Source organism: Chiroxiphia lanceolata, chromosome 1, assembly GCF_009829145.1.
Source record: "Chiroxiphia lanceolata isolate bChiLan1 chromosome 1, bChiLan1.pri, whole genome shotgun sequence".
Classification (NCBI taxonomy): domain Eukaryota; kingdom Metazoa; phylum Chordata; class Aves; order Passeriformes; family Pipridae; genus Chiroxiphia; species Chiroxiphia lanceolata.
This window is the reverse complement of record NC_045637.1, coordinates 54,788,399-54,802,682: the sequence shown is the minus strand read 5'-3', so window position 1 is coordinate 54,802,682 and position 14,284 is coordinate 54,788,399. Positions and strand designations below refer to the sequence as shown.

The window sequence follows — 14,284 nt, the reverse complement described above, 5'->3', positions numbered from 1 at the left end:
CAACCCCGCCCCCTGTGACGTCACCCCAGGTGCATACCGCCTCCTCCTCTCGGGGGGCGTGGGCACACCGGCCCTCGGGGGGCGGGGCGAGGGCCGCGCATGCGCCGGGCGCCGGTACACCCGGTCGCGAGCGTATGTGCGCGCCCGCCGCTCCCGTGAGGCGGGGGGCAGCTCTCGAGCGGTTGCGAGGTCGCTGGCCGGCCTCCCGCGGACAGGCTCGCGTGCCCTGCCGGCCGCCGCCATCATGTCCGCCGCCATCGAGCAGGAGTTTCAGGAGATCGACGCCACGAACGACTGGCAGGCGCGTTATCTGGTGAGCCGAGTGGGATGGTCGGCTCCAGCCGGAGAGCGGGAGGGAAGGAGGGCGGGGGCCAGAGAGGGCCGCGGGCCGGCAGCGCCCGTGCCCAGTCCGCGCCGCCGCCTCAGCAGCGGGGAGAGCGGAAGTCGTTGGGCCAGCACGGCTCTCGCCCTCAGGTGCGCGCAGCGGAGCCGCGGGCAGGCGCCGCGCATGCGCATGAAGGGTGGCCCCGGGAGAGGGGTGCGTGTGGGAGGCGGCGGCGCGCAGGCGCGGGGCGGGGCGCGTGCGCGGGCTCGGCGCCTCTCAGCGTCGGTGCCGCCGGGGCTGAACCGAGCGGGGCCCGCTCGGGACCCCCGCGGTCTGCGGTACGTGGGGGAAGCTGTGCCCCATAACGTGGGTTCGGCCAAGGCTCGGTGTCGCCCCTGGGTTTGCGCGGTTCCTCAGGCACCCGCGCTGCCTCCTCAGCGCCCGTTCTCGCTGCCTTGGCAAAGCCTGGCTGCTGCTGCGGGGGTCCTGCGCGGCTGCCTCTCAAAAGATGCAGTATTTGCATTTTCTGTGTTGAAACAACGAGATTACGAACTTTCAACAGCAGTCACTTCCATAAAATAGACTTTTGTCAGCTAGTATCACTAGAGCCGTTATTTGTGCTAGCAATATTTTACAGCACTCTCAAAAATTAGGAAGAAGAACCAAAAAACAAAGCTCTCTTTGCTGACTTCACATCGTACTTTTTCTCTGTTAAATTAGGGATTTATTAGATTTATATGTGATTCAAATACATAATTTCAATATTTCATATATTTCGGTTTCGAATATATCTGTACTTCAAATAAGTAACATTTAATATAAGCCTGCCAGAGTTCAGGAAACATTTGGACAACACTCTCAGGCACATGGTGTGATTCTTGGGGTTATCCTGTGCAGGGTCAGGAGTTGGGCTTGATGATCCTTGTGGATCCCTTCCAACTCAGGGTATTCTGTGTCATGGCTGGATATTATGTGGGAAAACTGATTTTAGAAATGGTCATTGAACTTCCTTAGGTTTGTTTCTTTATAGCAAGCCTGCCCTCCCCCCCGTCACTGTAGTAGTGTTTCCAGCTCGTTTAATGTTTCTTTACTTAAGTGCAGGTGTGCTTCTGTGCACCCACGATGCCAGTGCTTTTAAAAACAAAATATGTTGCATCCTGTTACTGAGTAATACAAAATTTACATTTCATGGGAACTGGGGTGTGAATGCCTGCCAGATCCATTCATTCCATGTGCAAGCTCCCAAAGCTTGTCAGTCGTGTAAACCAGAGAAACTCCAGTGTGCTGTATCAAAATAAAAACCCTAATAGATCAAGAGATTTTTATAGAAATATGTGGAGCACTGGTGCTTGGCAGTTGCCTCTCCACATTGGGATTTATGTTCTTTACAGGTTGGTCCTGCACTTAAAATAAGGTCATGCACCAGATGCTAAAAAATGGAGCTTTCTTTTGTATGGTGGATTTCCGCTGAAGTCCTTTCCAGCTGTGTTCATTGTCCAGGAATAGACTGGGCCATTAAGAAAATTTGAAGACAAAGATAGTGGAAACATTGAGAAGACCAAAGAATGCTCAGTTGTAATGAGAAGTTTAAATGCCCTTTGGGACATAATGATCAAATGCAGCAACATAATCTGAAAACAAAAAGAGAATTCCAAGTAAAATACTGTTAATTCTGTATCATGCAACATCTCTGCTGGGATGGCATTGGTACAGAGATGCAAAGACAGAGTTGAATATATTGGAGGCTGTTTTCAGTTGTCTACGTAAGGTAAATCTGTATATCTTAGTGAAATTGTGGAAAAGATGCACTTAGAGGCAAAAAAATTAATAAAGCTGAACATTCAGAACAAGTGAACAGTATGATCCTTAAAATAGCGTATGAATGAGTCTGTTTGAGTATCTGACATATTATTGAAAGATTTGTATTAATGCATAGGGAGAAGCAGGGTGTGATTTCACACTGATATTTGTGACTCTAGAGTTCTTTCTTATATTGGTTCATGTTTAACTACGACTGTTTGGGATGAACCATCAAACCACCAAGAATAATCATATGGCTCTTAACAGCAGCCATAAAATCATTAATGAGTTCAGTTACCTTTGTGGGGCTTTAAACTGCCAGTCAGTGTATAGGAGCCAGCAGGAATACTGGTGGAAGTTCCATCTGAGTCTCTTATTGCTGTGGAGATAACATGGAAGTCAGAGGGTAAACTGTAAGCATAATAAATATCTGGTTGGGTTTTTTTCCCCTTTGATCCTGGTGCATCAGTTGCTTAGCAAGTTGTGCTTATCTTCGTTTGGTTATGTCAGCCAAGTGTAGGAAGATCTAAATGACAACAGCTTGGCCAAGAATGAGACACATTTTCTGAGTGAAATTGCACTAGGTGCAATAAAAGTTGGCTTTAAAATGTTAATTATTAATAACTGTGATTAATTAATAGGATGTGTAAAACATTCATCTTAATCATCTTGCTGGCTATAAGTTAACTGCACGTTTTTGTTTTTTAAAGGAAATCCGGCATAAATCCAGTGACTACCCTCACAGGGTTGCAAAATATCCAGAAAACAGAAATCGAAACAGATACAGAGATGTTAGTCCATGTAAGTATCTTTTCTGTAATAATTACAGTAATATTTCTAGACATTTTTGCTTATCCTGTTGACTTTAAACACTGAAGCTAATAAGTCATGGTCATTGTGGTTTTTACATTTTGTTTATTTCTGTAGGCATGTATCCTATGATAAATGTGTTTTTTTGGTAACACGTACACGAAAGTATGTAACAGGAGGGAGAAAATCTGCAGATTAAACTCATTGTGCTGAATGGTGATAAAACGTTGCAAACCATAGGTATTAGTGTATAAGTAAATGTTTGTGAGCCGCAAAGTAATATTTTAAAGATATTTTTCTCATAGGGAAATTATTTGTTTAATATTTTGTGTTTAAATGCTACTCAGTTTCTACTGTTACTTTAAAAAATGCTTGAGATTTAGTAATTTTTGTCTGTATGGTAAATGTGGTATGGGGTGCTTTGTACTTTACTAACTGCTGTAAAATGGTCTTTGTGACATAATGATCTTGCGTCTCATGTGAAAACACCTTTTTTTTTTTTTTTTTTTTAGACCAGCTTCTCTGCTACAGAGGTGCTGTGGGCTTCTTTTCAACAGCATTTGTGTGAACAAAAGATTACCAATATGTAGTTATGGCTGGAGAACGCTATCATAAATCACTTTAAAAAAGGCTGGGGAAAAAAACTGTACAGCCTTAATTTTTCTACAGTAAATTGAAACTGGAACAGATTAAATGTTTGTGTGTTCTTCATTATGAAGCCTCTTGAGTACCAAAGGGTCGTAAAAGCCTTGTTACTGGATCCAGAGTTTTTGAAGGGTTGCTGGTGCGTTGGAGCTTCTCGATTGAGTACCTGTTTGTAAGATTTGGAGAAGTGCTGAGCTCCGTGTTTCCAGTTGAAAGCTGTGGTAACAGCGTGTGTGTGGCACTTCTCAAAATCACATGGAAGGGGTCTTGGATTGAGTCATGCTGGTCAGATAGAGTGCTGTGTGCTGCTCTTTAGGCTGCTGCCAGGATGCTCACTGGCACAGTGAATTCTCTTCAAATGGCATGATGCCAAATCTTGGTGCTGCAGGCTGGTGAAACTGAACTTAGGAGTTCAGTGCATGACCTCCTTGCTGCGTGTGCAGGGCATTCCATTGGAAAAGTGTACAACTCTGAAGAAGGTACCTCAGATAAGGCAAGGCTCACTAACTCCAACTGTATGCTCAGCAAAGGGAGACAGGCTTCTTGCTGGACACATGTTGGTCTATGCAGAGGTACTTCTGTGTCCCAGGTTTACTGTCCTGTTACAGCACAGCATTGGCATCTTACTGATGCCAAAGTAGATCATGTTTTATTCACTTTCTGTTTCATACCTAAATTGGGATGGGAGTTGTAAGATGAGAAGGCAGGAAGTTGGATTTGAACTCCCAGGAGACCCAGGTTCTGTTTCTGGGTCTAATATCCTATACTACTTCTGTGTCAGAAGCTGTATCCATGCGTTTACCATTTTTCCCAGTCATGGATTTAATTTCTTAGGCACTAGTGCCAAGAGAGTAGAAGTTTCCTTCAACATATTTGTGCTTTTTTCTTTCTTTTTAAATATAGTGTTTCTAAAATAAATAAAAATACATTTTATTATTTAAGTAGCATCTAATAATGCCTCCAGTAATACCTTACAGATGTGACTTGCGTTCATCTCCTACAGTTATTTGGAGCTCAAAATTTTACGATTTTTAAAATTTTTTAATTTTGGCATGCCTTTTACTGTGATGAAGAGCATCAAACGCCTCTATCTTAGTTATGGCAAAGCCTGCTTCTGAAATCTGTGTTTAGTCAGGAGGAAGAAATTTATATGATTCTGTTAATTCCTGGCCCCTATGCAAAAGCAGATAGTTAGATAAAATCTGGTATTGAGCAAGTAGTGGGGCTCAGGACAGGGTTAGAGCCATTACGTACTAGTTGACATGAAGTATAGCACGATGAATGAATTAAGATGGTGAAATTTATGAGGAATGTCTCAGTTTTTAGCATTTTTCAAAGAAAGAAGATTTGAATTAGTCCACTGAGATACCCTACAGAACTGGGCATTAGGAACAAGGCTGTATGAGAACAGAGCAAAACACTATGTTTGAACTAATTTCTCTTGAATCTTACATCTGTGTTTTTAAATATGACTCATAATTGCTTCTGTAACAATGATTAGAGTTGGAGGAGAAAGAGATTTGGCAGGGAATATATGATAAGTAAGATTTCAAGACAAGCAGTACCTAAATTTCAAAGCAGCTGGGATAAAACTGTATGGTTTGGTCACTGTGGTGAACACATCTCATCTAATGCAAGGAGCTGGTGTTGCAGAAATGCAAGACAACTCAGTCTCACACAATCTTGAGGACAATTTTGGTCCTTCACTTTGCAAATCTTACCACTTTTTACCAGTGTTTAAGTGAAAACCAGGTGTTACTAGTATTCTCTAAAAGTCAGAGGCCTTCAAAACAAGCGGTTAGACTTTCAAGATCCAGCCACTGAACCATGTTGTAAGACGTTATTTGATGAAAACATTTTATTTCTCCCTGGCACTGAGAAAGTTGTTTGTTAACCATGGTAGTGGCCGAACCAGCCTAAAATCCAAGGTGGTGTGTCTGCAAGAGGAAATGCAAGGATTTTTCTGTCTTATGGAAAATATGCCAATTACAAGTGCAGGAAAAAATGCTTTGGGTTAGTTTGCCCCGTTTCAACCATGATGCATGAGACAAGTACACTGAAACCAATTTGTGTCTGTTACATACATTTCTAGGTAAAAATTAATTTTTGTTAGCTGGGAAAGGCTAATCATCTCTGCCCATTACAGCTGAGTTTCACATAGTTTCCAGTTTCATAAGTGTTTTTGTTACTGTCCGTTTTTGTTGGCTAAGGAGCTATAGTGTGTATAAGTTTGGTTTGGTAAAAGCCTGAAGAGTTACCACCTAGTTAAAAATTCCAGCAGTCCAGCAGTTTGGTATTAATCTAGAATAGGGAGAGGAATATTTTGACTATGTCATACTATTGAAACAGGAAGTTAATCCGAAATAGGTTTGGTTTGACAGCCAGTCATTTCCGGACAGATGAAACCATTTCTCAGAAAACATCGTTAGGAGAGGAAAGTAACTTGTGAGGTTGTTATTCTTTATTAATACCTTCAATGAAACTGTCTCAGATTGACTGTAGACACCTTTCAGACATCTGCTTACTGTGTTACCAGATTTAGAGGCAAGAAGGAAATCCCCTCAGCAAAACTGGCAGGATTTTTTTTCCTTTAGCTTTTGGAGGGTAGATGGGGGTTTACACAGTTTAATCTTCAGCCTTCCTTTGTAATATGGTGTGTGGCTCAATATCCTGGGTCATCTGAGCATTTTTGCCTGATAGATCATGTTGCTGTTGGAGGATGTTGCAAGGTAGTGATTTCACTTGCTTTATTCTTGAGGCCATGAGTAGACTTTCTCTCAGATCTTTCAGCCATAGGCTTGCAGTTGGCCAGGGAGAGAGGAACGTGAAGAGTATTGTGCTTTACAGGCAACAGCGTTGAAGCTGATTTGAATGGTTTTGCACATGGTGTTGATTAATTGTCATTGCGGAAATGTTACCTTTCTGTACTGTTTTGAGTGTATGTGCTGGGAACAGGGAAATTTCTGTCCAAAATAAGCCTGCTGCATTTCTTGTTGTCCATGTTAGAAGCCAACAATAATTCTGTAAAACATCTTGTTACCAGAAATATTGTAAAATAAACTCAACGTGACGCTTTTGGAGATCCTTCTTTCTTTGGGGTTAGGGAAGACGGAAACTTTATAGCACATGCTGATCTAAACTTTAGCATATCTTAAGATTGCCTTTCACCATCTTTAGAAGTGTGCGGATCCTGGGCCATAGTTACGGGTGTATTTCGGTATGAATACATTTCGGTCATGACTAGGCCATGATTGATATGATGGCATGTGTTGTGTACAACCAGTGACAGGGTGGTGGGGAAAAGTCACGTTGGCTTTCCTTTGCCTTAGGCTACCTCTATACCTTGAGACTGTAAGTCTAGTGATAGAGTATTGTAATTTGAATAATTTAGCGGCTCAGATAGACTGAATTTAGATTAGTGAAATGGAGGGGATTTGCTGGTAGGCGGGAAAGGGTCAGGCAGGGTCACTGGGATGGCTTACGGCTGCATGTTTTATTTATGACTTTCTTTAATCCACTAAGTGGATCGTCCTCCTCTATTGTTAATAGCTCTATATTTGGGGGGCCAGAAACGTCTTTTGGATAAAAGATAATTTTAAAATTATACAGTAGATTCACTTCTAGAAACACAGTCGTTTTCAAATAAAAGCCTTTCATTAACCAACTGCAAGAACTGCATGATGTCAAACACCAAATGTGTTTTATCTCGGTTTTAACAGGATCTGTCATTTTCTGTTTAGCAGGGAGTGGGCTGATTGATGTGTAATGTGAAGTCTTGGCCTCACTTGAAACATGGGGAGTATTGTCAGTGATATCAGTTGGACAGGGCTTCACTGGAAGTAGGTAATCAGAGTTTGCTTATCTCAGATAGGGTTGTTCTGGGAGTGGGTTTTCTCAGTGCAAGAGCCAGAATGAGAATAATTTTTAAGATTTCCACTTCCCTTTCGGGCTGCATAGTTTGTTGAAATAGGGGAATTAGCACTTCAGAAAATGATTACTGTATTTTAGCTGTTGTGGGGTCGGCAACGTATAAGATAAGATTTATCTTAAAGATTTAAGATGGGTTTATCATTCATATAAATCTTAGGTACTTTGTAACTGGAAACGATTTACATACGGGAAATGTGTTACAGCAAACTCACTGTCAAAAGTTGGCTTACTTCATTTAATTCAGAAGAGCAAGCCAGGGTTTGAATGAGGTTTCTAGGTCATTGTGTCCTTTAAGAACCTTTTCCCTTGAAAGTAGGGAAATCAATATATCCTAGTGTCTGTCTTTGTCCTGTGGACTGTGTGCCAGAGTATTTATTGGATCGCCTCTGTTTTACTTGGGGAGGAAGAGGGAGGCTGTCCGTGCATAGAATTAGTTGTTAAAGGGACTTTAAAAAACCCAAAACTTTCAGAATGTTATTTGTCATGTTTACAAAGCAGAATTTATAAGAAGCAAAAAATAAAGCTGGAAGTGTGTATAAGGATTAAAGTAGGAAACCTCCTTAGAGCCTGGGCAGTTATCTCCCCCGGGCAGCAGAACAGCAGCTGCCGCTGGGTGATTAAATTGTTAACGTGCTTGCTGACGTCACCTTTCCGAGAACACTAGTACCGGTATGTGTGATTTACTATAACAAGATCTTAAGTTTTTCCTGTTGGCAAATGACATGTAATATTTACAGCGCTCTTGGTTTCTCTCCAGTAGAAACATTTCAGATAAAGTGATACATGAAAGGAAAGAGTAATGCTTTCCTATCCCAGCAAAATAATACAAAGAGATATATTTTACTTTAAAATGCACGTGTCTTAATTTTACTGTGTATTGGCTTTGATAATATTTTTTTTTTCTTCACACAGAGGTATCATAATTTTTTTTAAAGACTCCTGAAAGTCAAGATGGTGTTGCCTTACAACTGGAATGCTAATAAAAACAGACTAACCCAGTAAATTTCTCATGCTTTTATATTAAAAAGAATTTTTCAGCATATTTCTGTTCTCTGCATGTTTGTATGTGACTGCATGTAAAAACTAGGACCTAAAGGAGGCACGGTAACAACCCCAAATCTGAGTCCTTGAACAACAACAAAATAGTTGTACTTTACTGTTGACTTCTCTACTTTAATCCAGCAAGATCATCTTTGGCAGTTGCCAATAGTAGATAGATGAGGGAGAGTATAAAAGCAGATCAAAACCTAGTAAGTGTATTTTCCCAGGTTTCCAAACATATGGAAAGTATTTATATAAAATCATATGAGCAGTCTGTAGAACAAGAGTCTTAATTCAGTGACTGTTTTTTGATTGCCATCAGCTTTTTTCCTGTGCAAGGTTATATTCGTAGATTTCTGAGATAAGCCTTGTGCTGTACAGCCTGGCTATGAGTTCAGTTGTCATAGCTGTGCCGAATTTGATACTTGGAAGTTGCTCGTGTGAAAACTCATGATTTTGTGCATTTCCCAAGATGTCTGTCAAAAGGAAGTTAGCCTTTTGGTGCAGGGAGAGGGAAAAGTGGGCTGGCATTTTAACAGCAGTCTGTGCCTCAGTTGAGTTTTGTGGGTTGAAGTATCTTAAATTCATTTTAGTTTGTTTTTTTATTTACTCTTCTGAAACAGTCTGCTGAGGCTGTTGAGCTTCAGGAGGTTTGCAGTCAGTTGGATCTCATTTTCTGGCATGTAGCTGTGTACAGATTTTAAACTAAAAGTGCTCTTTATTGAATACAGTGACCAATAAATGGCTGAAGCATTACTTACTATGAACAAGTCTCATTACCTAAATGTCTCCTAGAGGCTGATAAATCAGATACTAAAAGGTTCTAGGAACAGCCACAATGACTTTTTATTATGCAGTGTTTGAGCTTGACAGTATGATCATCTTTCTCATATTAATGTTAGAATTTTAAACTGAGTCCTTCACTTGCCTCTGCCATAAATAGGAGAATCTTCTGTCTTGCCTATGTAATTGTGAGAGACTGAAACCATGTAATTAGATTAGGCTTCATTTAATTGAAAGATTTGTTAACTATGTACGTTTTTGCATGTGTTTCTTTATTATTGTTATATTGTACAGTATTTGACAATAACTCATAGGGAAAATTAAATTGATCAGTGCTTAGTTTGAATTATTGCAAGTACATTTTGGTGAGTTTTTTTAGCTGTGTGAGGTTTTTCTTTATGATTCTACCTCAACCTATGAAACTTCACCAAAAATTTTGAAATTCTGAACACAAAGGAAACCATGCAGTGGAGTGATCTGATGTGATAGGACAGCGTTGCCTGGTGTGAGTTGTGGTGCTGTTGTATTAAGGAAATGCAGCTGTTGAGAGATGGCTGTGAGCATCTTTTGGCATGTATGAGAGGGTTGTTTTGTTTGGCTGTTTTTTTAAATAAAACTGGGTATTCCAGTTTTCTGAGCATCTGCTAGTAATAGCTGCCTGAAATTACTCCCATGTAATGCTGAGGGGAGAATGAGAGAGGCAGTTATCAAAGATAGATGAGAAATTATTTTCACATATACAAACAGTTTACTGCTTGGGTAGGACTGCAATATTTATTTCAAGTTGCTTGTCAGACCTAAACTTGCCTGTGAGAGAGTATTCATCCAGATGCATGCATCATTAATTCTTAATTTTATTTGAATTTTAGATGATCACAGTCGTGTAAAACTCCAGAACACCGAGAATGACTATATCAATGCCAGCCTAGTGGTCATAGAAGAAGCCCAGAGATACTATATTTTAACACAGGTGAGTAGTACCAATTACTACAGTATTACAGGGATTGAGAATCTAGGGGAGGGGGATTTATACAGTTGTAATTTGTATTTGGATGGTTCCTTGTCTGTATGTATTACATATATCTCATATTAACAACCTGTGTGATGTAGCTGTGATCAGATTATTTTATATTTTAAGAAAAGCTAAAGGGAATATTGAAGTATAATTAATTTACTGCGTATGAAGCTTTTCAAGTATTTCTTGCTCTTCAGTTCTTTAGGAAATAGATTGCAACAATACTTTAACCCCTTAATTCATCTTGTACCTTCTGAACAGTAGTTTTAGTTCTAACGGCAAAGTAGTATTGATGCTCAACCCAAATATGCTTTCCCTGAGTTTTTATTGTTCTGTTGTTTGGTTTTGTTTGATTGGTTTTTTTCTTAAAAAAAAAATACACAGCCATTTCAAGTCCTGTAGTGGTCTGGACAGTGTGGTTACTTTCTTGCCTGCCACTTCTATAATTCTATTAATAATTTGTTTAAACTTTCAGAGGAAGACTTATTCCTCTTTTCCACAGTGAACTATTAACTGTGTTCAAATACCGGTTTGCCTATGTGTTCTCATGCCCATTTTTCTTTACTACACAGGGTCCTCTACCTAATACCTGTTGTCATTTTTGGCTGATGGTATGGCAACAACAAACCAAAGCAGTTGTCATGCTGAACAGAATTGTCGAAAAAGAATCAGTAAGTGAGATTAGGCCTAAAGTTGTAAAGCCATGTAATTTTAATACAGTTGAGCGGTGTTTGATTGTTACATTAAAAGAACTAACAAACTTTCTCACTGGTGTACAGCATGTGTATTGAATGTAACATTAAAGTGATGGAGCTAAGACCTAAAGTTCAGTTTGGTGAAAATAGCATCCATTTGGTGATGAATGCAGAAAGGTGAAAGTAACATTCTGAGAAAGGAGGATATGCAGATAGAAATAGTGTGGAGTAGAGGCAGCATAAGATGCTCTTGGAACAAAATGGAAGGTGGGAAAACAAGTTTGAATTAAAGTATCTTTAGATGAAGTCCTCTAAAGCTGATTCCTCTGAAGAGTAGTATATTTGTAATATAGGGATGTTGGCTGTAACAGTGAAGACAAACTGCTGCCCAAGAACTGATGAACAGTTGGTATACATACAGAATACAAAAACTTTCTGCTATGATGCAGCTTTTCTGCTAATGCACATAAGAGCACTGTGGATTTTAGTTATAAGTACATGTCATTTGAGGTTTATGTCTTTTCTTCAGGGTAGATTAGTTAGTGAAGAAGATTTGATTGGTCTTCTAAAAAGTCACTTATTTTCTTGTGCGAAAATTTTCCTACAAAAAGTTTGAGTGCAGAGCAAGAGGAATAAAAGACAATGGTTTTGCATTGCTTTGTTCGCTTATCCTCTGTTTCATTAGAACCTTCCAGTGTACCACAGGCCTGGGGAGAACTGGATGTGATAGAAGAGTTCTGTAAACGTGCAGGTGTGCATGTCAGAAATGGGGGGAGGAAATGCTGAAACAGCTGAACAGAGGTCTCAGTTCCCTGTAGAGAACTAGAGGGGGAGAGGGAGAAGGGTTAAGATGTATCTCAAAACATGTTAGCCCTGCAGTGAAAGAAAGCATAAACAGATAAAGCTGGAATGCATAATAGCCACTGAAGCAGTTGTAGTGACTTGGCTGTAAACATTATGGATTACAGACCTTGAGAGTTCTCAAACTGGGAGCAGGTACTTGAGTCTACTGTGTTGAATAATGGGGTCTCAAAATCTGCACATGCAAAGCCCAAGATACTAGGATATTTAACCAGATTTTTTTTCTTTTTTTCCCCTTCTTTTTTTCCTTCCTTTAAAAAAAAAATAGGTGAAGTGTGCACAATACTGGCCAACAAAAGAAGAAGAAGTTATGACATTCAGTGAAACAGGTTTCCGTGTGAGGCTGGTATCTGAAGACGTCAAATCCTATTACACAGTACATCTACTGCAGTTAGAAAATATCAACGTAAGCTTTTCTCAGTCTATACAGCTCATATTTTTGGGCTTAAGTGTACTGTGAGAACCGTTTAGCATGTTGTCACTCAAGGTTTGTTTGAGCTTTTGCAGTGGGAATTTTAATGCACTTGGCTTCTGAGGATGTTATAGATGTTGGTGTGGAATATAAGCAAGTTAGATCTCAACTTATACATTAAAAAGATAACATCTTCAGCATTTTTATATTTATATTTTCCGTATGGCAGCACCTTAGGATGCTCAATTGTGGTTGATAGTAGTGGTGATTCTAAGAGGAGCTGTAAGAATTAACCTAAAGGGAGGAACACAGGAGTTGAAAATTCTGATTTCCTTTGACTATCCGAAATCCAACTTAATAATGACCGGTTTTTAGTGGAACTTGAATTTTCCATGTAATTCAATCCAGCTGTCTTAAGTTTTTTGGGGGAGGGGTGATTACCATCTGTAGATAGGTAACTTCATCTCCTCTTGCTTACCTCCCCTTTTGCTCCACAGGACCAACCATCCTTTTCTCTTAAAAAATTAAGCGCTTTGACAATTTAACCAAGTTAAGCTCAAAAAAATTGTTCCTGGCCTGAGCTTGGGTTGGAATTTGCTGCTTCTGTTTCAGAGCGGAAGGCAGGATTGAAGAGCTTGTCTGTTTGTTCCAGCTATGTCTTGTAAGATATTCTCTCTCCCTATAAATCTTGCCTTAAGTGCTACTATGGCAAGTTTTATTCAAAATTGTCTTGTTAATTCAAAACCTCCCTCATGAGATCAACGTGATAAAACTTGGCATGTTGTTCCTTGGTCTCTTCCTCGTAAGAAGAGCTTTGTGAAATACTGTCCTGCTGACCTAAAGAATTTCTGTTTAGTAGTTTGTTCAATGACAGCAAAAGCAAAGAAAAGAGGAGTAGTGCTTGCAAGCTAGTGCCTGAGAAAGAATAACTCTCCTTTTTGGAAAGCTGAATGCAAGTTTTCCTAAATACCAAAAATTTTGGCTTTTTTGTGGAATTATTTGGCAGATGTTGGCCCCTACTCTTAAACTTCCTGTTTTCAAAGGATGCAGTTTTCATCACGTGTATGTTTGAACATAACATTAATTGGAAAATGCAGAAATGCCTTGAGGAACAGCACAACATATACTATAGTAGACTTTTGAGTTGGAACTACTGAGCACTTAAATTTCTGGGTTTGTTTTGGACCAGCAGTCCCCGTTGGCACTCTGCAGAGTTTCTTGTATGTCGCGTAAATCAGTTTCACAAATACCTAGAAAACTTTCTGTATCGAATTTTTATTTTAATACCCTGGCACTCTTGTAAGGCTCTACACATATTAACTCCAAAGAATAATCTTTATATAAAACACTAAAAGAAATAAAACATACTTGGTTATTCAAACAAAAAACCTGCATAGTTTCTAGACTAACACTATGAATGTTAAATGCAACCTTTTGTAAGGATTTGATAATTATACCATAAAACTTGTGGGAACCGAGTATTCACAGTAACTTGAAATGTGAGCTTAACTGTGTTTATGCAAGTTACTCTGGAGGGGCCTTTGGTGGAGGCAGAGTGTAAGACATTTAGCCACTCGATGCCTGGAATATAAGATGACTCATGAACAAAATATACTCTGAATGCCAAGAATACTTAAATTTTAGCATTTCCTTGAAAACAGAACCAAAATTGTCTTTATAATATAACCATTCTGAGCTGAAGTATATTTGTCTTACTGCAGCAAATCTCTTTTAAGACATAAGCAAAATACATATGTATGAAGAGTAAAGTGCTTGTTTAATGTTGTTACCAATGAAACAACCACTGAATATTTGGTTGTTTTGTTGTCGATTTTTTTTAAAGAGCACTTGGAAGTACAGGTGAGGTTGGGAGGGTGTTCTTTTTTTAAGATTAGAGCAAAGCATTTGGGTATTTGATTCATTTCTATCTGTTCTAGGCAAACATTTGTTTTTGCTATTGGGGCTGG

The 14,284-nt window shown here is 39.7% G+C and overlaps 1 protein-coding gene across 2 annotated transcripts in view; it reads left to right on the top strand.

Annotated features, from left to right (window-relative positions):
- The first annotated feature begins 89 nt into the window (after positions 1-89).
- PTPN2 (protein tyrosine phosphatase non-receptor type 2) overlaps positions 90-14,284 on the top strand; it is a 29,072-nt gene continuing 14,877 nt past the window's right edge. Inside the window, exons 1-5 of one of the 2 annotated variants that reach the window (XM_032688001.1) lie at positions 90-313; positions 2,836-2,926; positions 10,204-10,304; positions 10,922-11,020; positions 12,174-12,311. In XM_032688001.1, the coding sequence (XP_032543892.1) occupies positions 245-313; positions 2,836-2,926; positions 10,204-10,304; positions 10,922-11,020; positions 12,174-12,311 (498 nt within the window). In that variant the 5' untranslated portion in view covers positions 90-244. The remainder of the gene's footprint in view (positions 314-2,835; positions 2,927-10,203; positions 10,305-10,921; positions 11,021-12,173; positions 12,312-14,284) is intronic. The other variant, XM_032687992.1, reaches the window with a different exon arrangement.